The sequence below is a fragment of the Rhinoraja longicauda genome, chromosome 27, assembly GCF_053455715.1.
Source record: "Rhinoraja longicauda isolate Sanriku21f chromosome 27, sRhiLon1.1, whole genome shotgun sequence".
Lineage (NCBI taxonomy): Eukaryota > Metazoa > Chordata > Chondrichthyes > Rajiformes > Arhynchobatidae > Rhinoraja > Rhinoraja longicauda.
Window position 1 is genome coordinate 8,560,670 of NC_135979.1, and position 24,589 is coordinate 8,585,258.

The following is a 24,589-nucleotide window of genomic DNA, read 5'->3' on the forward strand; positions in this document are numbered from 1 at the left end:
GGTAAAAACTGTTCTTAAGTCTGTTTGTTCGGGATTTGATCGACCTGAAAACGTCGACCAGAGGGGCAGATGAACAAACAGACGGTGGCCGGGGGTGGGATGGATCTTTTATTATTTTGCCTGCTCTACTGAGGCAGCGTAGGCTGAACAGGTTGCTCCAGGGAGGGCAGGTGAGCAGCCGATGATCTTCTGGGGCCGTCGTAGATGACCCTCTGAAGGGCCTTCCTGTCCTTTTCTGAGCAGCTGGCATACCATGTGTTATACAGTATGCCAGCACACTCTCGATGGAGCAGCGATAGAAGGACATCATGAGCTTCTCCTGCAGGTTGGTTTTCCTGAGGATCCTCAGGAAGTGGAAGTCTCTGCTGTGCCTTCTTCACTGTGGTGATGGTGTTGGTAGACCAGGTAAGATCCTCTGCGACGTGCGTACCCAGGAACCTGAAAGCGGGTACCCTTTCCACACAGACCCCATTGATGTAGAGTGGGTCGTATTCTGCACTGGTTTTTCTGAAGTCAATTATAAGTGTCTCTCCATGAATGGATGTAGTTAGTGAAGAATATTACGTTATTCTTCTTCCTACTCCCTTGATGTTGGACGTAATCAACGTAGAGGACCTCTGGGTTTTCCTGGAGAATTTTCTCCTTATGTTTGTCTTTTTGCGCGTACGCTTTTTGCAATTAGGCGGATATTCTATTCCCAGCTCTTTGCTCTGCATGTTGTGGTGATCTGATCTGTCTGCGGCACCTCCGTCTATTTATTTAATTATTTAATTATCTATTTATCTTTAATTTATCTGCTTGTCTATTTATTTATTTGTTTATCTATCTATTTATCTATTTACCTATTTATCTGTTTATTATATATATATGATATATATATTTATTTTAAAGAAAAAGAAGAAGAAAAAAAAAGATTCATTATAATGATCATTATTTTTTGTTGTTGTGATTATTTCTCCGAGTTTTGGTGTTTCACACTGTGTCCCACTTTAGGTGGGGTTTTCAGTGGGTTCATCCTAGATGCGGCTATTTTGGGGTGAAAATTAAGTAAGTCTGGTCGTGCAGGTTTCTTGGATTCGGGCCTCGGGTTCGTTCCACCAGCCTCGGATCTCGGGTTCGGTGTACCAGCCTCGGGCGTTGGATCTCGGATCTCGGATCTCGGATCTCGGGCCTCGGATCTTTCTCTCTTATAGATATAGTTATATCTTTTACCTTATCTTTCTCCCTCTTTCTCCCTCTTTCTCCTCTTTCTCCTCTCCCTCTCTCTCTCTCTCTCTCTCTCTCTCTCTCTCTCTCATCTCTCTCTCTCTCTCTCTCTCTCTCTCTCTCTCTCCTCTCTCTCTCTCTCCTCTCCTTCCCTCTCCCTCTCCCCTCTCCCCTCTCCCTCTCCCTCTCCCTCTCCCTCTCCCTCTCCCTCCCTCTCCCTCCTCTCCTCCCTCTCCCTCTCCCCCTCTCTCCCCTCTCTCCCCCTCTCTCCCCCTCTCTCCCCCTCCCTCCCCCTCCCTCCCCCTCCCTCCCCTCCCCCCCTCCCTCCCCCCTCCCTCCCCCTCTCTCCCCCTCTCTCCCTCTTTCTCCCTCCCCTCACTCCCTCTCTGTCTCTCTGTCTCTCTCTCTCTCCCTGTCTCTCTCTCTCTCTCTCTCTCTCTCTCTGTCTCTCTCTCTCTCTCTGTCTCTCTCTCTCTGTCTCTCTGTCTCTGGTCTCTCTGTCTCTCTCTCTCTCTCTGTCTCTCTCTCTCTCCTGTCTCTCTGTCTCTCTCTCTCTCCCTGTCTCTCTGTCTCTCTCTCTCTCCCTGTCTCTCTGTCTCTCTGTCTCTCTGTCTCTCTGTCTCTCTGTCTCTCTCTGTCTCTCTGTCTCTCCCTGTCTCTCTGTCTCTCTCTCTCTGTCTCTCTCTGTCTCTCTGTCTCTCTCTCTCTCCCTGTCTCTCTGTCTCTCTGTCTCTCTGTCTCTCTGTCTCTTCTGTCTCTCCCTGTCCTCTCTCTCTCTCTCTCTGTCTCTCCCTGTCTCTCTCTCTCTCTCTGTCTCTCTGTCTCTCTCTCTGTCTCTCTCTCTCTCTCTCTGTCTCTCTGTCTCTCTGTCCTCCTCTACCCAGATGTGCAGTTGCCACAAAGTTAACAGTCTTGATTTCGTGAACAACAAAAGATGTTGGGATCAACATTTAGTTGGAGCACTGGAAAAAGCTGACACTTCCATACTGAACCTGTGGTATTTACACTGTCAGGAAGGCCGTAAACTTGAGCTGGACGGACCTCCACTGAACTGGAGCAGATGAGAATGCATATTAGCACAGCAAACAGACCCAATCAGTAGAATGGAGAGGAATTGTCACGAGTTAGAAGGGGAATGGCCAAGCAATTTCACATCACTTGTGTTTGTGTCAAAGATTTTACCTCCTTAAAAATACTTTGCATGTTTTAAAATGATTTAACTTTGTTGTTTCATTGATTTTGAATGGTCCTTGAATGTTTCTGTGCTTCGGGGACTTTCAGAAGCATTTCAAGCCCTTTGACCAAGACTTTGCGAGCATTCAGAAATGTGCCTCGGTACTTGGGGTGCAGCTTGTTGGAGCTCGCCCGCAGTGACCGAGTATATTGGGCAAGACCATGCTGTGTCACTGGGGCATTGCCACATGGGATCAGCTGAGTGCTTGCCAGCAAATCAACAGCAACAAACCCAGACTCCATCCACACCTCACGCTGCCCCCAACAAGGCCCGCAGCATAATCAAGGACCAGTCCGCACCCCGGCCACTCCCTCTTCCCCCCTCTCCCATCAGGCAAAAGGCATAGCAGTGTGAAAACACACACCTCCAGATTCAGGGACAGTTTCTTCCCAGCTGTTGTCAGGCAACGCAATCATCCTACAATAATCAAGGGCCGCACGGTGGCGCAGCGGTAGAATTGCTGCCTTACAGCGAATGCAGCGCCGGTTCGATCCTGACTACGGGCGCTGTCTGTGCGGAGTTTGTACGCTCTCCCCGTGACCTGCGTGGGTTTTCTCCGAGATCTTCGGTTTCCTCCCACACTCCAAAGACGTGCAGGTTTGTAGGTTAATTGGCTTGGTAAATGTAAAAATTGTCCCTAGAGGGTATAGGATTGTGTTAATGTGCGGGGATCGCTGGTCGGCGTGGTCCCGGTGGGCCGAAAAGGCCTGTTTCCGCGCTGTATCTCTAAAAATGAAAAAAACAGAGAGCAGTGCTGAACTACTATCTACCTCTATGATGATGCTCGGACTATCATTGATCGGACTTTGCTGGCTTTACCTTGCTTTACTCCCTTATACGTTATTCCCTTATCATGCATCTACACACTGTAAATGGATCGATTGTAATCATGTTTTCTCTTTCTGCTGACTGGTTAGCCTGCAACAAAAGCTTTTCACTGTACCTCGGTACACGTGACAATAAACCAAAACTGAACAGAAAACGTAAGTCAGTCAAGATAGACACAAAATGCTGGAGTAACTCAGCGGGACAGGCAGGATCTCTGGAGGGAAGGAATGGCTGACGATTCGGGACGAGACCCTTCTTCAGATTGAGAGTCCAGGCAGAGGGAAACTAGAAGCAGCATCTCCAGATCCTTCCAACATATTGTAAGTCAGTGCCGTCTCCATATGTTAGCACAAGCTAAGGCCATCTACTCCTACCATGGTGTCTAAATTCGGGGAAGGAGACCCATCTTCAGACTGATCAGTCTGAAGATGGGTCTCGACCCGAAACGTCACCCATTCCTTCTCTCCAGAGATGCTGCCTGTCCCACTGAGTTACTCCAGCATTTTGGGTCTACCTTTTTTTGATCAAAACATTTGCTTTCTTAATGAAGTGAGCAGCTAAGTAAAATCTTTCATGATTATGCCCTTGTTATGTGTTGAGACATTCGCACTGGTCAATAGACAATAGACAATAGACAATAGGTGCAGGAGAAGGCCATTCGGCCCTTCGAGCCAGCACCGCCATTCAATGTGTTCATGGCTGATCATTCTCAATCAGTACCCCGTTCCTGCCTTCTCCCCATACCCCCTGACTCCGCTATCCTTAAGAGCTCTATCTAGCTCTCTCTTGAATGCATTCAGAGAATTGGCCTCCACTGCCTTCTGAGGCAAAGAATTCCACAGATTCACAACTCTCTGACTGAAAAAGTTTTTCCTCATCTCCGTTCTAAATGGCCTACCCCTTATTCTTAAACTGTGGGCCCTGGTTCTGGACTCCCCCAACATTGGGAACATGTTTCCTGCCTCTAACGTGTCCAATCCCTTAATAATTAATCAGTTGATGAACCGATTTCACTACACCATTCAACACAGGACATGGTTTCTCCTGTTTTATCAAGTGTCAGGCATCACTCAATGGGTTACATTCTCAATTTGGAGTCCAACGATTATTTCAGTACTACTCCAGAGATTGGAGTATGACATTTTAAACTAATGTCCCCTCCACAACGTTGAAACATAGAAACATAGAAAATAGGTTCAGGAGTAGGCCGTTCGGCCCCTTCGAGCCAGCACCGCCATTCAATATGATCATGGCCGATCATCCAAAATCAGTACCCCCCCCCCCGTTCCTGCTTTCTCCCCATATCCGTTGATTTCATTAGCCCGAAGAGCTATATCTAACTCTCGCATGAAGGACCTCTCAGTCTGCCTAGGCCTACCTGATCTCCCAGTTGCTAAACACTTCAACTCCCCTTCCCATTCCCACACTGACCTTTCTGTCCTGGGCCTCCTCCACTGTCAGAGTGAGGCCCGACGCAAATTGGAGGAACAGCACCTCATATTTTGCTTGGGCAGCTTACACCCCAGCGGTAAGAATAATGATTTCTCTAACTTCAAGTAACCCTTGCTCTCTCTCTCTCTCTCTCTCTCTCTCTCTTTCTCTCTCTCTCTCTCTCTCTCTCTCTACGTCCCTCCCCCATTCGAGCTCTCTGACTAGTTCCACTCTCCTCCGGAATAAATATTACTGATTGTGTGCCTCGTCGTCCTCAGCCAACTACGTACCATTCTACGTTTCCTTTTTAGCAACCTCCCCTTTGATTTGTTGTTTTCACACCTTACCCTTCCATATCTCTATGTCTCCCTCTCCCCTGACTCTCAGTCCGAAGAAGGGTCTCGACCCGAAATGTCACCCATTCCTTCTCTCCAGAGTTGCTGCCTGTCCCGCTGAGTTACTCCAGCATTTTGTGTCTTTCTCGAGTGTTGCACAGTTATCTTCTTCTGGGTTATCTTTTGTATTAGAAAAAATAAACTGAGACCTTGTTTGCTCAATCAGATGGATGAAAAATTCCCTGAAATTCTCAATGGTATCTTGGCCACAGCATTAGAACAGATGGAGAGAGTGGTCAAAAATTGCTTGCTGGTTTGTGTAGCTTTGCTAAATGCACACAGAGTTAACTTTATTGCACTTCAAAATCACTTTAACTGGCTGTACAAACCCTCTGGACTTCTGAAATTATGAAAAAGTGTCACAGAAATACTAATCCTAGTTCCTTAGATTGAACAGACAGACCAGGCATGGGTCCAGCACCAATTGAGTCAGCTCCCAACGTTATTTTTAGATCGGCTGAATGATTTCATTGTTAATGTGAATCAGATGGAGGGGCTTCCGTTTTGCTAAGTTTTTTTGGCAGATATTCTTTTATTGGTTGTTGTTTGATTCAAGGAAAGTCTTGATACGAAAGTCTGGAGTCCTCCCCAAGAAATGACTGGATTGCATTCCAGAGAACAGTTCATAACCCCAAAAATCTGTAACTTGGAACAGTGTAGATGCACAGTCTTTAACCCAGTGTAGGGGAATTGAGAATCAGAGGACACAGATTTAAGATGATAAGGGATAGAGTCTTAGAGTCATAGAGTGAGGAAACAGGCCCTTCGGCCCAACTTTCCCACACCGGCCAACATGTCCCAGCTGCCCTAATCCCACCTGCCCACATTTGGTCCATATCCCACCAAACCTGCCTTATAGATGTACCTGTCTAACTTTCTTCTATATTGGGGTAGTCCCAGCCTCAACTACCTCTTCTGGCAGCTTGTTGCATACCTTTGTGTGAAAAAGTTACCCCTCAGATTCCTATAAAAACCTTTTCCCTTTCACTTTAAACCTACTGTATATCCTCTGGTCCTCGATTCACCTACTCTGGGCAAGAAACTCTGTGCATCTACTCGATCTATTCCTCTCATGATTTTATACACCTCAATAAGATGTATAATCCTCATCCTCCTGCGCTCCAAGGAATAGAGTCCCAACCTACTCAACATCTCCCTATAGCTCAGGCCCCTCAGGTCCTGGCAACATCCTTATAAATCTTTTCTGTACCCTTTCCAGCTTGACAATAGACATTAAAAGACATTTCGACGTTTACATGGCCATGAAGGAAAGACATTCTTGCCTTAGAGGGAGTACAGAGAAGGTTCACCAGATTGATCCCTGGGATGGCAGGACTTTCATATGAAGAAAGACTGGATAGACTAGGCTTATACTCGCTGGAATTTAGAAGACTGAGGGGGGATCTTATAGAAACATATAGAATTCTTAAGGGGTTGGAGAGGCTAGATGCGGGAAGATTGTTCCCGATGTTGGGGAAGTCCAGAACCAGGGGTCACACCTTAAGGATAAGGGGGAAGTCTTTTAGGACCAAGATGAGAAAACATTTCTTCACACAGAGAGTGGTGAGTCTGTGGAATTCTCTGCCACAGAAGGTAGTTGAGGCCAGTTCATTTGCTATATTTAAGAGGGAGTTAGATGTGGCCCTTGTGGCTAAAGGGATCAGGGGGTATGGAGAGAAGGCAGGTACAGGTTACTGAGCTGGATGATCAGCCATGATCATATTGAATGGCGGTGCAGGCTCGAAGGGCCGAATGACCTACTCCTGCACCTATTTTCTATGTTTCTATGTTTCTATGGAAGGTTTCGAGGGATATGGGTAAACCGGGCAGGTGGGACCTATGGAGATGGGGCACTCGTACATTCCTACACACCAGGGACAATTTACAAGTAACCTACAAACCTGTACGTCTTTGGAATGTGAGGGGAAGCTGGAGCACCCGGAGAAAACCCACGCGGTCACAGGGAGAACTTGCAAAGTCCGCACAGACAGCACCCACAATCAGGATCAAACCGGGATCACTCGGCGCTGTAAGGCAGCAACTCTACCGCTGCGCCACCGTGCCGACCCAATAGTTCATGTGTACGGGCTGTACAAAAGTCAGGCGTTCGTGACCTGGGTAGGACCCACGTGGACTGAAGCAGACTATTCAGTTTACTGGAAACCCCAGATATGAAGTGTGACCTCCACACTCCGGAACGAATAAAGAACTATAAACACAGAGAGTCGGAAAGCCTCCAAACTGATCTTGCACAAGATCTTTCAGAAGCTGAGAAGCAGCTGGATGCGCTATACTACTGTCGTGTCTTCAACACTGTAAAATATTCCTGGGTAGTTCATGAATGTGTTATTGAAAAAAGCTTGGCCACCAAGCCACATATGGAGAATAGAGGAAAGGTGACCAAAAGCTTGCTAAAAGAAAAATGAAAAACGTCACTACCACCAAAGGTCTCTGACCTGCAATGTTATCTCTTCAGAGATGCTCTAGTTTAGTTTAAGATAGGCACAAAAAGCTGGAGTAACTCAGCGGGACAGGCAGCATCTCTGGAGAGAAGGAATGGGTGAGGTTTCGGATGGAGACCCTTCCTCAGACAGGTTTAAGTGTTCAGGAACCTTCCATCGTCTGCTGCATGTGTGAGGTAGGCCACTTCTTTATCTGACTGCAGAATGAAACAATTACTGGACTTCAGAGCTTACTGAGCAGCTATCATTTATTTTAGGATATTCTGCTAAGTTTATAAACGGGTGCAAATTCTGTTGGTAACGACTGTTGGCTGAAAAGATTAGAGGGGTGGGGAGGAGATCCATTTGGTACATTAACACTAGCAGAGGTTAGATAAGATGAATGGCTTAGTTTGGTGCTACAGAATCGTAGACTTTATCTTTGTTGATTTTATTAGTCAGTGAGAATCAGTGACCTGTACTAAAAGATTTTTTTTGTTTTGATTTCAGACATGCTATTTATTTCCTTGGAGAGGTAATCCTGTTGTACGGTGTTATGGTGATGGTAGACATCAAGAACATTCACAAGTAAGTAAATATTTAATTCTCGAAGGTAGTGCAACTGCCACCATTTGATCATGTCGCAAGCTCACCCTTGAATTTCTCTGTTTGCTGTTAAAGTTTAGCGTCAGAGCTACTAAGCCTGGTGGGGGAAGCATAGTTGCGCAGCAGAACCAGAGACCCGGGTCCGATCCTGACTACGGGTGCTGTCTGTGTGGAGTTTGTACGTTCTTCCCGTGACATCGTGGGTTTCCCCGGGTGCAACGGTTTCATTCCGCACTCGAAAGATGTACAGATTTGTACACAATGTCCCTGTTGTGTAGGATTAGACCAAGTGGGCCTGTTGGGCCCAAACCTCTTGTGCATTGGTGTAGCACACCCTCCCCCCTCCCCTCCCCCTCCCTCCCCCTCCCTCCTCCCCTCCCCCCTCCCTCCCCCCTACCCCCTCCCTCCTCCCCTCTCCCTCCCTCCCTTCCTCCACCCCATCCCCCTCTCCCTCCCTTCCCCTCCCCCCCACTCCATCCCCTCCAACTCCCCTTATCCTCCCTCCTCCCCCTCCCTCCCTCCCTCCCCCCTCCTTCCCTCTCTCTTCCCCCTCCCTTCCTAGGAGATAGATTTAAACTTTAAAATGTGAATAACTTAAAAAATATAACACCGATTTCAATGAAACTTCTTCCATTGGCACCAAAGGGACGACGGTGAGTAAGGTGGGTCTAAAATCGTCGCGCTATCGTGTACCGTTTTGGCTGTAGTTCAGGAACAAACAAACAAACAAACGAGAGTTTTAGTACATTGATAATAATTCTAGTGTACGGGGTGATCGCTAGTCAGCGTGGACTCGTTGGGCCAAAGGGCCTGTTTCCGCACTGTATCTCTAAAGTCAAAAGTCTAATGTAAAGAATAATGAAAGGCCTAGATAGAAGGGGTGTGGAGAAGATGTTTCCAGTAGTGGGAGAGTCTAGGACCAGAGGGCACAGCCTCAGAATAAAAGGACAGAACTTTAGAATGGAGATGAGGAGGAATTTCTTTAGTCAGAGGGTGGTGAATCTGTGGAATTCATTGCCACAGATGGTGGTGGAGGCCAAGTCATTGGGGATTTTTAAAGTGGAGATTGATACGTTCTTTATTTGTAAGGGCGTCGAAGGTTACGGGGTGAAGGCAGGAGAATGGGGTTGAGAGGGTAAGTAGATCAGCCGTGACTGAGTGGCGAAGCAGACTACTAGGCCGAACGGCCTAATTTGTAGATTTTCTTTAGATTTTAGAGATACAGCGCAGAAACAGGCCCTTCGGCCCACCGGGTCCGCGCCGCCCAGCGATCCCCGCATATTAACACTATTCCACATCCACTAGGGACAATTTTTACATTTGCCCAGCCAGTTAACCTACAACCCTGTACGTCTTTGGAGTGTGGGAGGAAACCGAAGATCTCGGAGAAAACCCACGCAGGTCACGGGGAGAACGTACAAACGGCGCCCGTAGTCAGGATCGAACCTGAGTCTCCGGCGCTGCATTCGCTGTAAGGCAGCAATTCTACCGCTGCGCCACCGTGCCGCCCTTTGTTGCTCCTATCATTTTGCTCCTATGATAATTTCCTTCCAGAACCTTGTAAATGTCAACGTGATGTCACAATGTCATCTCCACTGCCCTCTTTACAGCCATTGCTGGAGGACAACTCGATATTATTTCACCACATTATCTCTCCACATATTTAAAGCTCAAATTTTGCTTAACATTTAGTTTGTCTTTCAACCGTCTCAATCGGCAGTTTGATGCTTGTTTTCCCATAATTATATCGCCATTTAAATCCAGGCTGTGGTAAGTGATGGGAAACAAAAACTGCAGATGCTGGTTTAAATCGAAGGTAGACACAAAATGTTGGAGTAACTCAGCGGGTCAGGCAGCATCTTGGGAGAGAAGGAATGGGTGACGTTTCGGGTCGAGACCCTTCTTCAGACTGAAGAAGGGTCTCGACCCGAAACATCACCCATTCCTTCTCTCCCGAGATGCTGCCTGACCCGCTGAGTTACTCCAGCATTTTGTGGCTACCTGTTGTAAGTGATGTTGGTAATGATTGTTCTGGTGGAGCTTGTTGGTGATTGCGTTGATGACAACATTGACAACGGGCACAGAGTTGTGTTGGTGAATCTGACGGTGGTTGAAAATAGAATCCAACTTTAAAGTAAAACAAAGAATTAATGCCATGGCGATGTGCATGAATCTTAAAGCGAGTACGAAGGTATGGATCTGGGCGGCACGGTAGCGCAGCAGTATGCATTACAGCGCCAGAGACCCGGGTTCGATCCTGACTACAGGTGCTGCCTGAGTGGAGTTTGTACGTCATGGTGTTATTGTGTGGGGATCGCTGGTCGGTGCGGACCCGGTGGGCCGAAAGGGCTTGTTTCCGCACCGTATCCGTAAACTAAACTAAGCTAACCTCACTTGGTGCCGGGCTTATTCAAGGTTGAACGTGACCAGGGCCAAGTTCACCTGGAGCAAAAGAGGAGTGGTGTGGTTTTAAAATCACGCAAAGTAACGAATTGTAATTATATAGTCCATCACAACCTCAAGGCAATCCAAAACACAGTGTAGATAATGCATTACCTGAAATCAATGTTGGAACACAGAGACAGAACATAATAGTTGAATGATGCATGATCGGACCACCTTTTTGTAATGATGTTGGTGGAAACACTGGCTGTTTGTCAGACCCACATTCCCTGCCCTTGGAAGTATTTATCGCTATCCATGACGGTTTGCAAGCATTGGGTTTCACATTATACCCAAAGCCATCCGCACAAATGGTCAGTGCCAACCCTGTAGAAACGAGGAACTGCAGACGGTGGCTTAGCAAATAAAAGACACAAAGTGCTAAAATAACTCAATAGTCAACAGTCAATAGTCAATTTATTTGTCACATACACATAAATGCGCAGTGAAATGAAAAATTACCCACAGTCCAACAATAAGACCAATAAAAATAAGCAATAAAAATAAGCACAATCACAAACCAACACCAAACAAAAAGAAACATCCATCACAGTGAGTCTCCTCCAGTCCCCTCCTCACTATGATGGAAGGCCAGAATGCCTTTTCCCTTCCCCTGCCGTCTTCTCCCGCGGTCAGGCTGTTGAAGTTGCCACGTCGGGGCGGTCGGGGCTCCCGACATTGAAGCCCCCGCCGGGCGGAGAAAATCCCGCGGCCGGTTCCGGGATCAGGCAGCATCCGTGGAGAACATGGATAGGTGTGTCCGAACCCGAAACCATCACCTGTTAGGGCAAAATATAGTATCCACCTAATTTTAGTTTAGTTTAAAGATACCACATGTACACAGGCCCTTCAGCCCACCGAGACCATCAACGATCAACGATCACCCGTACACTAGTTCTATCCCACACACTAAAGAATCCGATTAACCTACGGACTTGCATGTGTGGGAGGAAACCGGAGCACCCGGAGAAAACCCACGCGGACACGGGAAGAACGTAAAAACTCCGTGCAGACGGCACCCGTGGTCAGGATCAAACGTGGGTCTCTGGCGATGTAATTCTACCGCTGCGCCACCGTGCCCCTATACTGCCTGGCCTGGCTGAGTTACTCCTGCACTCAATATGACACTGCACTCAATACCGACACTGCACTCAATACCGACACTGCACTCAATACCGACACTGCACTATACCGACACTGCACTCAATACCAACACTGCACTCAATACCGACACTGCACTCAATACCGACACTGCACTATACCGACACTGCACTCAATACCCACACTGCACTCAATACCGACACTGCACTCAATACCCACACTGCACTCAATACCCACACTGCACTCAATACCGACACTGCACTCAATACCCACACTGCACTCAATACCCACACTGCACTCAATACCCACACTGCACTCAATACCCACACTGCACTCAATACCCACACTGCACTCAATACCGACACTGCACTCAATACCCACACTGCACTCAATACCCACACTGCACTCAATACCCACACTGCACTCAATACCGACACTGCACTCAATACCCACACTGCACTCAATACCCACACTGCACTCAATACCCACACTGCACTCAATACCCACACTGCACTCAATACCGACACTGCACTCAATACCGACACTGCACTCAATACCGACACTGCACTCAATACCGACACTGCACTCAATACCGACACAGCACTCAATACCGACACAGCACTCAATACCGACACTGCACTCAATACCGACACTGCACTCAATACCGACACTGCACTATACCGACACTGCACTCAATACCAACACCGCCTGTTCATGCCTCTGGGATGAAGTTAAATCGCACAAGCAGTGATGGGAGTGCCACCCACTGAGTCATAGCTGACGTACGATATCTCAGCTTGTGTGTGGGAATGGGCAGCAATCTTGCTAATCTTGTGGGGGCGACTGAAATCCTTTGTCTCCTGTGAGCGTTACTCCAAACATTGATATTTCCGAGGGAACGGCCTAGATGTGACTTGCCTCTGCAGCAAGTCTTAACCCTGGCCCTTGGCAAACACATCGGCCTGCCCACTCTCAGATGATGACACTTGCAAAGCATTTCTACTCGTATGTTCCATCTATGAATTGAAAATGGAAAATTCCAGAACTTTGCTGCTCGATTAGGATCTGGGTGGGGCTCTCAGTTCAACTGGAGGTCTGAGACACCAATCATTCTGCTTTTTCTGGTTATATTTCATCGTTTTAATATTTTTGCTGGCCTACACTCTTGTTGTGCAAGGCTTAATCTCTATGTTATGAGGAGCGTCATAGTGTCATACAGCGTGGAAACAAGCCCTTCGGCCCAACTTGCCCACACCGACCAACATCCCATCTACACCAGTCCCACCTGCCTGGGTTTGGCCCACATCCCTCTAAACCTGTCCTATCCATGTACCTGTCTAAATGTTTCTTAAACGTTGCAACAGTACCTGCCTAAACTACCTCCTCCCAAAGCTCATTCCGTACACCCGCCACCTTTTTGTGCGAGAAAGAAATCCCTCTGGTTCCTATTAAAGCTTTCTCGGCTCATCTTAAACCTCTGTCTATATACGCAAAAGATATCTTGTAAATAGAGAACAAAATAATTGAATTGAATTGAATTGAATAAAATTTATTAGCCAAGTATGTGTACATACAAGGAATTTCCCTTGGTGCTTTGCTCGCAAGTAACAACACAACACACAGTCAACAATTAAGAATAAAGCATTGTAATTTAATCTTGGTGAAATACTTGGTTAAATACTTGGTTCACTTTGTGACTTAAAAGGGCGTCACGGTGGCGCAGCGGTAAAGTTGCCACTTTGCAGTGCCATTCCAATCCATGCCATTACAGACACCCGGGTACGTTCTTGCTGGGACCGCGCGGGTTTTCCCCGGGTGCTCTGGTTTTCTCCCACACTCCAAAGACGTACAGGTTTGTAGGTTCATTGGCTTTGGTAAAGATTGTAAATTGTCCCCGGTGTGCCGGATAGCTCTAGTGTGCGGGGGTTGCTAGTCGGTGTGGACTCGGTGGAACTCTAAACGTTTTTAGCTCGGACTTTTCAAACAGGCTGGCAAATAGCTCACTCACGTCCAATGGATGAAAGGCCAGTGGGGGTTGGCAGTAAATGCCAGTGACGCCCACGGCCCCTAAGTGACCTTAAATAAAATATTCTGCCAACAGAGGCTGGATAAGCTGTCTCTTAACTGGCCTTGGACAAAGGGGAGAGGGACACTCAGTGGTGTGGAACTGCTACTGCAAACTGCAACTAGAGTTTGCCCTCTTGCTCATTTCATCGTTAGTATTCCTTTGTAATTATCTCGTCCCCAGCCAACAATGGAGCATTGTGGGCTCCACCTCTCCTGAGTCACCTGTACCTTCCCATACCTCTAGTATCCCTCTCCCCTGACGCTCAGTCTGATGAAAGGTCTCAACCCGAACAATCACACATTCCTTTCCTCCAGACCTGACCCGCTGAGTTACTCCACCATTTTGTGTCTATTTTCGGCGCAAACCAGCGTCTGCAAGTTCTTTCCTACACATTTGAATAAAACCAATCCGGCCACCTGATTCAATAGAAATTGAGTACTGAGGACTCCTGAGAAGAAACAATGAACTGCAGATGCTGGTTTACCAAGGAAAGACACAAAGTGTTGGAGTACTCAGCAGGTCAGGCAGCATCAATGGGGAATATGAATGGGTGACATGTAGGAAAGAACTGCAGATGCTGGTTTAAACCAAAGATAGACACAAAATGCCATAGTAACTCAGTGGGTCAGGCACTCTTTGGGGAGAATGAATGGGTGACGTTTCGGGTCGAGACCCTTCTTCAGACTGGTTAGGGATTAGGGCAACGAGAGATCTCGACGATGATGTAGAGAGATAAAGAACAATGAATGAAAGATGTACAAAAAAGTAACGTTGATAAAGGAAACAGGCCATTGTTAGCTGTTTGTTGAGTGAAAACGAGAAGCTGGTGTGAATAGGGAGGGGGAGGGATAGAGAGAGAGGGAATGCCAGGGGCTACCTGAAGTGAGAGAAATCAATATTATTTCATCAACAATAATCTGGCGTTTCGGGTCAGGACCCTTCTTCAGACTGAGTCTGATTTTTATTCTGTGATTCGGGCAGCACGGTGGCGCAGCGGTAGAGCTACTGCCTTACAGCGCTAGAGACGCGGGTTTGATCCTGACTACGGGCGCTGTCTGTACGGAGTTTGTACGTTCTCCCCGTGTCCTGCTTGGGTTTTCTCCGAGATCTTCGGTTTCCTCCCACACTCCAAAGACGTGCAGGTTCGTATGTAAAGCTGCTTGGTATAAATGTAACAAAAATGTCCCTAGTGTGTGTAGGGTAGTGTCAGTGAGCGGGGATCGCTGGTCGGCATGGACTCAGTGGGCCGAAGGGCCTGTCTCGGTGCTGTATCTCTAAACTAAACTAAACTAAAATGAGACTGAGTTTTATTGTTGGGCACATGAAGCCCCTACCAATGACATCTACACTGGTTCACTTTGACCCACCGTTCGATATATTGTTTCAGGTACACTTTTCTGGTAGCAATGACCTACCTAACCATCTGTCAGATTATCCGAGTCTACGTCCTTGATAGCGAAGAGTGCTCTGCGGATTTTTCTGGGTAAGTTAGAAAAGTACACGCCAATGATCTGAAGCTACTGTCGATCTCAGGTTGGTTCCATGTGCAGTTTGTGACATGACGTGTAGGTGGTTTAACCTTAGATGTTAGATTCTGCCTTCTTGAGTTGCCTCATGCAGACGCTTTTGACAGAGTCATAGCGTCATAGAGCGATACAGTGTGGAAACAGTATGTTGAAAGACTGGAGCGACTAGGCTTGTATACACTGGAATTTAGAAGGATGAGAGGGGATCTTATCGAAACGTAAAAGATTATTAAGGGGTTGGACACGTTAGAGGCAGGAAACATGTTCCCAATGTTGGGGTAGTCCAGAACAAGGGGCCACAGTTTAAGAATAAGGGGTAGGCCATTTAGAACGGAGATGAGGAAAAACTTTTTCAGTCAGAGAGTTGTGTATCTGTGGAATTCTCTGCCTCAGAAGGCAGTGTAGGCCAATTCTCTGAATGCATTCAAGAGAGAGCTAGATCGACCTCTTAAGGATAGCAGAGTCAGGGGGTATGGGGAGAAGGCAGGAACGGGGTACTGATTGAGAGTGATCAGCCATGATCACATTGAATGGCGGTGCTGGCTTGAAGGGCCGAATGGCCTCCTCCTGCACCTATTGTCTATTGTCTATTTGAAACAGGCTCTTCGTCCCAACTTGCCCAACATGTCCCAGCTACACCAGTCCCACCTGCCCACGTTTGGTCCACTGCCGTTCAAACGTCCTCTCTCCATGACAGTGGAAAGAGTATAAGCAATGGTAAAAGAAATTGTCGCAGGTGAATGAAGGTGGAAATGGATGGGAACTAACCCAGCCTTTCAAGAAGTGGAGGGGCATGGTGGCACGGCGGTAGAGTTGCTGCCTCACAGCGCCAGGGACCCGGGTCCGATCCTGACTACGGGCGCCGTCTGTACGGAGTTTGTACGTTCTCCCCGTTCTCCGAGATCTTCGGTTTCCTCCCACACTCCAAAGACGTACAGGTTTGCAGGTTAATTGGCATGGTATAAAAAATGTAAATAATCCCTTGTGTGGGTAGGATAGTGTTAGTGTGCAGAGATCGCTGGTCAGCGCGGACTCGGTGGGCCGAAGGGACTGTTTCCGCTCTGTATCTCTGTATCTCTAAACTAAATAAATGTTGTGAGGTTAAGAGGTTTGATGGCAGTGCAGAAGGTTGTTTTTAAATCACAATTATTATTGACCTCAATGGCATGAGGTTCGACAAGTTATTCAGATTGATGGCATTTAATGCAGTTGCCTTTGCTCCTCCTATACATTTTCCGAGCTTGGTTCCCAATCATCGCCTGTGGTTTCACCAGTATTTTTGGAGTATTAGTAGTGCAACAACTCCCTCTGGGGACCGTGTAGGGAAAAAAACTGCAGATGCTGGTCTAAATCGAAGGTAGACACATAATGCTGGTGTAACTCAGCGGGTCAGGCAGCATCTCGGGAGAGAAGGAATGGGTGACGCTTCAGGTCGAGATCCTTCCTCAGTCTGAGGAAGGGTCTCCACCCAAAACATCATCCATTCCTTCTCTCCCGTAATGCTGCCTGACCCGCTGAGTTACTCCAGCATTTTGTGTCTCCATTCCCTCAGGGGGACTTGTATCTTTTGTTGTGTGTTGTATTGTATCTCCTGAATTGTTCCCCATTTGCTTTTGTAGGCCACTAATGGTGATCACACAGAAAGTGACAAAGTTGGCATTTGAACTTCATGATGGTAAGAAACGTGAACGAAAAGAGAGAATGTCAACTCACAATCTCGCCCTCCACTTTGCATCTACTCGTCCTGGTATTCCTTTCCTTATTTTCATTCCTAGTTTCTGCTGATGGGTTCCCTGCGTTGTGTGTTCCACTTTCCACCAAATCCAACATTGAAAATCATTCTGGCCCTGCGTAGGTTGAACAAGGAAGAATTATCCCTTTTATTTAGTCTTTGCTTTGGAGATACAGCGCACAAACAGGCCCTTCGACCCACCGAGTCCACGCCGACCAGCGATCACCCCGTACACTAACACTATCCAACGCACGAGGGACAATTTACAATTTTACCGAGGCCAATTAAACTACAAACCTGCGATAGACACAAAATGCTGGAGTAACTCAGCGAGGCAGGCAGCATCTCCGGATAGAAGGAATAGGTGACTTTTCGGGTCGAGACCCTTCTTCAGACTACAAACCTGTATGTTTTCGGAGTGTGGGTGGAAACCAGAGCACCTGGAGAAAACCCACGTGGTCAATGGGGCGGGAGTGCAAACTCAGTACAGACAGCACCTGTAGTCAGCATCGAACTCTGGTCTCTGGCACTGTAAGGCAGCAACTCTACCGCTGTGCCACCGTGCCACCGTGCCACCGTGCTGCCCCATTAGCTCTGAGCAGGGAGGGCAATAAAGTGGCATAATTTTAAGGTGCTTGATGGATGTGAGTGGGGATAGTGGAGGAAGTAACTTTTCACCAAACGAGTGAAGGAGTTTGGGACCCTAATGTCTGAAAGATTGGTGAAATGCATTTCACTGAGCGTTTGATGTGTTGTATCCTTTCGGGCATGAATTAAGAGATGGTGAAATGGGTTTTTAGCTGGGCTGCCCTTTGTCATCCTTTCTGGACACAACAATAGACAATAGACAGTAGGTGCAGGAGGAGGCCATTCGGCCCTTCGAGCCAGCACCGCCATTCAATGTGATCATGGCTCAATCAGTACCCCGTTCCTGCCTTCTCCCCATACCCCCTGACTCCGCTATCCTTAAGAGCTCTATCTAGCTCTCTCTTGAATGCATTCAGCCATGAACACACTGAATGGCGGTGCTGGCTCGAAGGGCCGAACGGCCTCCTCCTGCACCTATTGTCTATTGTCAGACACAGTTTGATTTCGAACTCAGACGGAACGGAGATGCATTCATTATATGTGAGGTGAATATTATGATTTCAAAGCCAATTGTCTTTTGCTGTTCTCGGTTGGAAATTATCAAAAGGTGTTGAGTGAGGGGAGGACTTGACACAATTGTGAGGTCACAAGAAACACACAGCAAGGTATTAAAGATAGACACTAAAGGGAATTGTGGATAGGAAGAAGCCACATCAAGTTATTGGGGAGTATGTCACAAGATGCTGGAGTAACTCAGCGGGACAGGCAGCATCTCTGGAGAGAAGGAATGGGTGACGCTTCTTCGGACTCAATGGACATAGCCTAAACTTTAGAAAGAGAGGGCTTCATTTGTGAAGTTGGAATTCAAGACCACATGTGGAGGATAATAGAAGCTTTAAACTCGCTTCAGTAAGCACCCATGATGCAAGGCGAGGATCTAATTTTGAAACTGCAATTGACAAATTCTGCGTAGCCAAACCTAAAGGATTGTTGATCAGTCACAATTACACCGATGGTTACACAAGTTCAGGCATTAAATGGCCTCTGCCAAATTGATAGATTAAATATGTTCAAGATTATGAAGGGTATTATTAAAGTAAATCCAGAGAAACTGTTTATTCTGGTTACATACAGTAGTTGGTAGACAGCCTAGATTAAATGGAAACTGGAATCAAGGGAGGCTGAAGTAATCGAGGCAGTAGTTTTTACGTGCTATCTCCTTGTCTTAGAACAATGTCATATGTTTCTGATTTTTCTTCTCGTAATGAGTTTTGAAAGGGTGATATTTTAATGGGATTTAAAAGAGCAGACACTACTGAAAAGCTCTAAATGGATTTCTTGCAGCTGCTGGTATTTTGACAGGTGTCCACACTCCCCACCAACAGCCTTGCAGCTACTGAGCTGAGATGAACAATTCCACCTATTTGTACCTGTGTTTCCTGAGGTCAGGGAGAGTGATCAGCAGGTCAGGCAGCATCCCAGGAGAGAAGGAATGGGTGACGTTTCGGGTCGAGACCCTTCTTCAGACTGATGTCAGGGGGGCGGGACAAAGGAAGGATATAGTTGGAGACAGGAAGATAGAGGGAGAACTGGGAAAGGGGGAGGGGAAGAGAGGGACAGAGGAACTACCTAAAGTTGGAGAAGTCGATGTTCATACCACTGGGCTGCAAGCTGCCCAGGCGAAATATGAGGTGCTGTTCCTCCAATTTCCGGTGGGCCTCACTTTTGCACTGGAGGAGGCCCATGACAGAAAGGTCAGACTGGGAATGGGAGGGGGAGTTGAAGTGCTCAGCCACCGGGAGACCAGTTTGGCCAACGCGGACCGAGCGCAGGTGTTCAGCGAAGCGATCGCCGAGCCTGCGCTTGGTTTCGCCGATGTAAATAAGTTGACATCTGGAGCAGCGGATGCAATAGATGATGTTGGAGGAGGTGCAGGTGAACCTCTGTCTCACCTGGAAAGTTCAGTTCAATTTATTACTGTCACGTGCACTGAGGTACAGTTAAAAAGCTTTTGTTTTGTGTGCTACCCTGCCAGAGACAAGACTTTGCATGAATATAGTCAAGCTGTCCACAGCGCACAGATAAAGCATTTAGCGCATAACATTAAAGTCCAATAACGTTTAGGGTGGCAAAACGTTTAGGGTTGCTGCCTGACAGCGCCAGAGACCTGGGTTCGATCCTGACTACAGGTGATGTCTGTATGGAGTTTGTACGTTTTTCCCTGTGACCGCGTGGGTTTTCTGTGGGTTTCTGCTCCGATTTCCTCCCACACATTCAAAAGACTTGTAGAAGTCCAATTCAAGATCGTTGAAAAATCTCCAGTGAGGTAGATGGGAGATCAGGACCTCGCTCTGGCTGATGAGAGGACAGTGGAAACATTGAAAGACACAGCCTGGAAACAGACTCTTCGAGCCACTGAGTCCATGCTGACCACCTGCTCACACTAGATCTATGTTTCTTATCCCACTTTCGCATCCGCTCCCTACACATTAGCGGGCAACTTACAGGGGCCAGTTAACCTACAAACCCCCACGTCCTTTGTAAGTGGGAGAAAACCAGAGCACCGAGCGGAAACGCGCAGGGAGAACGTGCGGACTCCAGAGAGACGGCAGCCGAGGTTGGGAATGAACCTGGGTCTCTGTGAGGCAGTGTGTCATTCTGCTGCCCTCTGACACTTGTAGGCAATGGCTGAGTTCACGTGATAGGTTGCATTGCGCGGCAGGGAAGGACAGAGAATGGTGCCCGGGCTGCTGAACCCTGTAGAGTGTTGCCGGAGTGCAGACGGCAGCATCTCAGCTTCATCAGTCCTTCAGCGGTCCTGGTAGCGGTACTGCTGTGGCTGTGGCGGTAATCAGGAGGTGTGTCTGAGCAGCTAGCAAAGTGAGTAGCCATTTCAGACGTCACTGTACAAAACTCACCCCTTCCCTTGCAGCAGTGTGCTGGCTGAAAGATGTGAGCCATGCTAGGCTAAGCTGTGTAGGGTGGCACTGCTGGTCGGGCTGCTCCTCCACAGTGCCAGACCCGGGTCCGATCCTGACCATGGGTGCGTGTCTATGTGGAGCTTGCACGTTCTCTCTGTGCCCGCGTGGGTTTCCTCCCACATCCCAAAGACCGGGGGCGATGCAATGGCCCAGAGTTGGAGTTGCTGCCGAGCAGCGTCGGAGACCCGGGTTCGATGCTGACCTCGGGTGCTGTCTGCACGGAGTCTGCACGTTCTCGCTGTGACCGCGCGGGGCTTTCTCCGGGTGCTCCGGTTTCCTCCCACGTTCCAAGGACGTGCAGGTTTATAGGTTAATCAGCTTCTGTAAAATGTACGGTAGAACTAGTGCGGACGGGTGATCGATGGTCGGGGTGGGCTCGGTGGGCTCAAGGCCCTGTTTCCATGTGGCGCCTGTAAACTAAACTAAAACGGTTGCCCGGTTCTACCGGTTTAGTTCAGAGGTGGAACATGGAAACCAGGCCCTTGAGCCCACGAGCCCACACCGACCATCGTTCACTCGCTCGCACTGGAGAGAAGATAGGCCCTCTGTGGAATACTATATTATGAAGCATGATGTGTATGGACACTGATGTCCTGAAAAGTGGAGATAAAGGTGTATGTGAAGTTATATTACGGAGTTGGGAATGATCAGAGTTTGATATGGGCAGTGTCCACATTAAACCATGGGTCTGCAGAGATGCAGTACTTTGTTACTGGCTCTTTAATTAGGGTTTATGTGCATTCAGCATTAATTAATTATAGACAATAGACAATAGGTGCAGGAGGAGGCCATTCGGCCCTGCAAGCCAGCACCGCCATTCAATGTGATCTTGGCTGATCATTCTCAATCAGTACCCCGTTCCTGCCTTCTCCCCACACCCCCTGACTCCGCTATCCTTAAGAGCTCTATCTAGCTCTCTCTTGAATGCATTCAGAGAATTGGCCTCCACTGCCTTCTGAGGCAGATAATTCCACAGATTCACAACTCTCTGACTGAAAAAGTTTTTCCTCATCTCAGTTCTAAATGGCCTACCCCTTGTTCTTAAACTGTGGCCCCTTGTTCTGGACTCCCCCCAACATTGGGAACATGTTTCCTGCCTCTAACATGTCAAACCCCTTAATAATCTTATACGTTTCGATAAGATCTCCTCTCATCCTTCTAAATTCCAGTGTATACAAGCCTAGTCGCTCCAGTCTTTCAACATATGACAGTCCCGCCATTCCGGGAATTAACCTGCACCCCCTCAATAGCAAGAATATCCTTCCTCAAATTTGGAGACCAAAACTGCACACAGTACTCCAGGTGCGGTCTCACTAGGGCCCTGTACAACTGCAGAAGGACCTCTTTGCTCCTATACTGAACTCCTCTTGTTATGAAGGCCAACATTCCATTGGCTTTCTTCACTGCCTGCTGTACTTGCATGCTTCCTTTCAGTGACTGATGCACACGGCCAATTAAAACATTGTTCCCCTGGGTTGGGTCAGCTATGTGAGTGGAAATTATGCTGACGGTGACCTTTGACTGACGTGGCCACACAATGACTGACGTGGCTTAGGTGAGTTTGCTGCCAGGCAAATGTTGCAAATGTTGCCAGCAAATGCTAAAGTCACACACGGTGCTTTTTATGAGGTCCGAAAAAGGGTCCCAACCCGAAATGTCACCTAGCCATGTTCTCCAGAGATGCTGAGTTGGTGTCTGGTGTAGTTCAGTTTAGTTTGGAGATACAGCGCTGAAACAGGCCCTTCAGCCCACCGAGTCCGCGCCGACCAGCGATCCCCGCACACTAACGCTGTCCAACGCACACTCGGGACAATTTACACTTATACCAAGCCAATTAGCCTACAAATCCGTACGTCTTTGGAGTGTGGGAGGAAACCGAAGATCTCGGAGAAGACCCACGCGGTCACGGGGAGAACGTACAAACTCCGTACAGACAGCACCCGTAGTTGGGATCGAACCGGGGTCTCCGGCGCTGCAAGCGCTGTAAGGCAGCAACTCTACCGCTGCGCCACCGTGGCCACCCTGAGTGTCCTGCTGAGTTACTCCAGCACCTTGTGTCCTTTTTGTTTTAATGACATAACTTGTTTATCATCTGGAAGGCATGGGCATAAGGGGTGCCAGGTGCCGATTTATTTAACTTTCAAATGGGATATGCACGAGGAAAAAATATATATTGGGTGGCAGAGAAGAAGTGGGGGTATGGTCCTCCATCATCTGAAAAGATCAGGCCTTCATGGTTGCTGAGCCCAATCTGGCCTTCATGGTTGCACAGCCCAATCTGGCCTTCATGGTTGCCCAGCCCAAAACCCATGTGTGTTGGCTGTAAAGCACTTTGGGATGAACTGAGGTATAAATGCACTGAATATATTCAATTTTTCCTTTATTTAAAAAAAAGGGAAACTTAAAGTGGGGTCACATCACTTTCCTGACCTGTTGAGTTCCGCCACAGCTTCTTTTTGCTCGCGATTCCAACAACTCGAGTCATTAGGTCATAAATGATAGGAGCAGAATTCGGCCATTCGGCCCATCAAGTCTACTACGCCATTCAATCATGGCTGAACTATCCCTCCTTCCTAACCCCACTTTCCTGCCTTCTCCCCATAACCCCTGACACCCACACTAATCAAGAATCTATCTATCTCTGCCTTAAAAAATATCCATTGACTTGGCCTCCACAACCTTTTGTGGCAATGAATTCTATAGATTCACCACCCTCTGACTAAATAAATTCCTTCTCATCTCCTTCCTAAAGGAACGTCCTTTAATTCTGAGGCTATGACCTCTGGTCCTAGACACTCCCACTAGTGGAAACAGGTGGCACGGTGGCACAGCGGTAGAGTTGCTGCCTTGCAGCGCCAGAGACCCGGGTTCGAACACGACTACGGGTGCTGTCTGTGCGGAGTTTGTACATTCTCTCCGTGACCTGCGTGGGCTTTCTCCGAGATCGGTGGTTTCCTCCCACACTCCAAACACTTACAGGTTTGTAGGTTAATTGGCTTGGTGTAAACGTAAAAATTGTCCCTAGTGTGTGTAGGATCGTGTTTGTGTGCGGAGATCGCTGGTCGGTGAGCCGAAGGGCCTGTTTCCGCGCTGTATCTCGAAACCAAACTAAATATCCTCTCCACATCCACTCTATCCAAGTCGCTCGTGTCTCCTTGTCAATTCCCGTCCAATTTGGTGGGATCTCTGTTGGCTTTGGTTGGCGTGCTTTCCCTAGCATCAGCGACTTGTGTTCAGAATATGTTTTGATCTGCGATCCAGAGTGATGGCACCTTTTTCTATCCTTTGTATTATTTCCAGATAAAACATTGCAACCATTTACTGTGTTTCAATGCTGCCAAACCTGTTTTGCCTTCATTCCGTTTAGGTCTGGCCCGAGATGATAAAGAACTGAGTCCCTCTCAGAAACGTCTAGCGCTGAGGTGAGTTCAGGATATATATTCAGGAGGATATGGCTTGAAATTGCAACGTGTGAAATCTGGTATAAAAGCTAGATTACTGCGTGTGTAAAACCAAAGATGTCATTCCAAAGAGTTTAAACCTTTCAATAAAATAAATGCCAGATAAAATTAGACCTAATTTCAGTCTCAATATTATTCAAGGTTTTACTAATTTCAGTTAAGTCACTAACACATGAGCATAGGCGTCACTGTGGCGCAGCGGTAGAGTTGCTGCCTTACAGCGAATGCAGCGCCGGAGACTCAGGTTCGATCCTGACTACGGGTGCTGCACTGTAAGGAGTTTGTACGTTCTCCCCGTGACCTGCGTGGGTTTTCTCCGAGATCTTCGGTTTCCTCCCACACTCCAAAGACGTACAGGTATGTAGGTTAATTGACTGGGTAAATGTAAAAGTGTTAATGTGCGGGGATCACTGGGCGGTGCGGACTTGGTGGGCCGAAAAGGCCTGTTTCCGCGCTGTATATGAAATATGAAAATAATATAAATAAATATGAAAATAGGAGTAGACCGTTCGGCCCCTCAAGCCTAGTCCGCAATTTAATAAGTTCATG

The 24,589-nt window shown here is 47.6% G+C and overlaps 1 protein-coding gene across 1 annotated transcript in view; it reads left to right on the forward strand.

Annotated features, from left to right (window-relative positions):
- Window positions 1-24,589, forward strand: part of LOC144606586 (membrane-bound glycerophospholipid O-acyltransferase 2-like) — a 71,522-nt gene that overhangs the window by 23,756 nt on the left and 23,177 nt on the right. Inside the window, exons 3-6 of the mRNA XM_078422832.1 lie at window positions 8,046-8,123; window positions 15,140-15,235; window positions 16,898-16,953; window positions 23,947-24,001. Of these exons, the coding sequence (XP_078278958.1) occupies window positions 8,046-8,123; window positions 15,140-15,235; window positions 16,898-16,953; window positions 23,947-24,001 (285 nt within the window). The remainder of the gene's footprint in view (window positions 1-8,045; window positions 8,124-15,139; window positions 15,236-16,897; window positions 16,954-23,946; window positions 24,002-24,589) is intronic.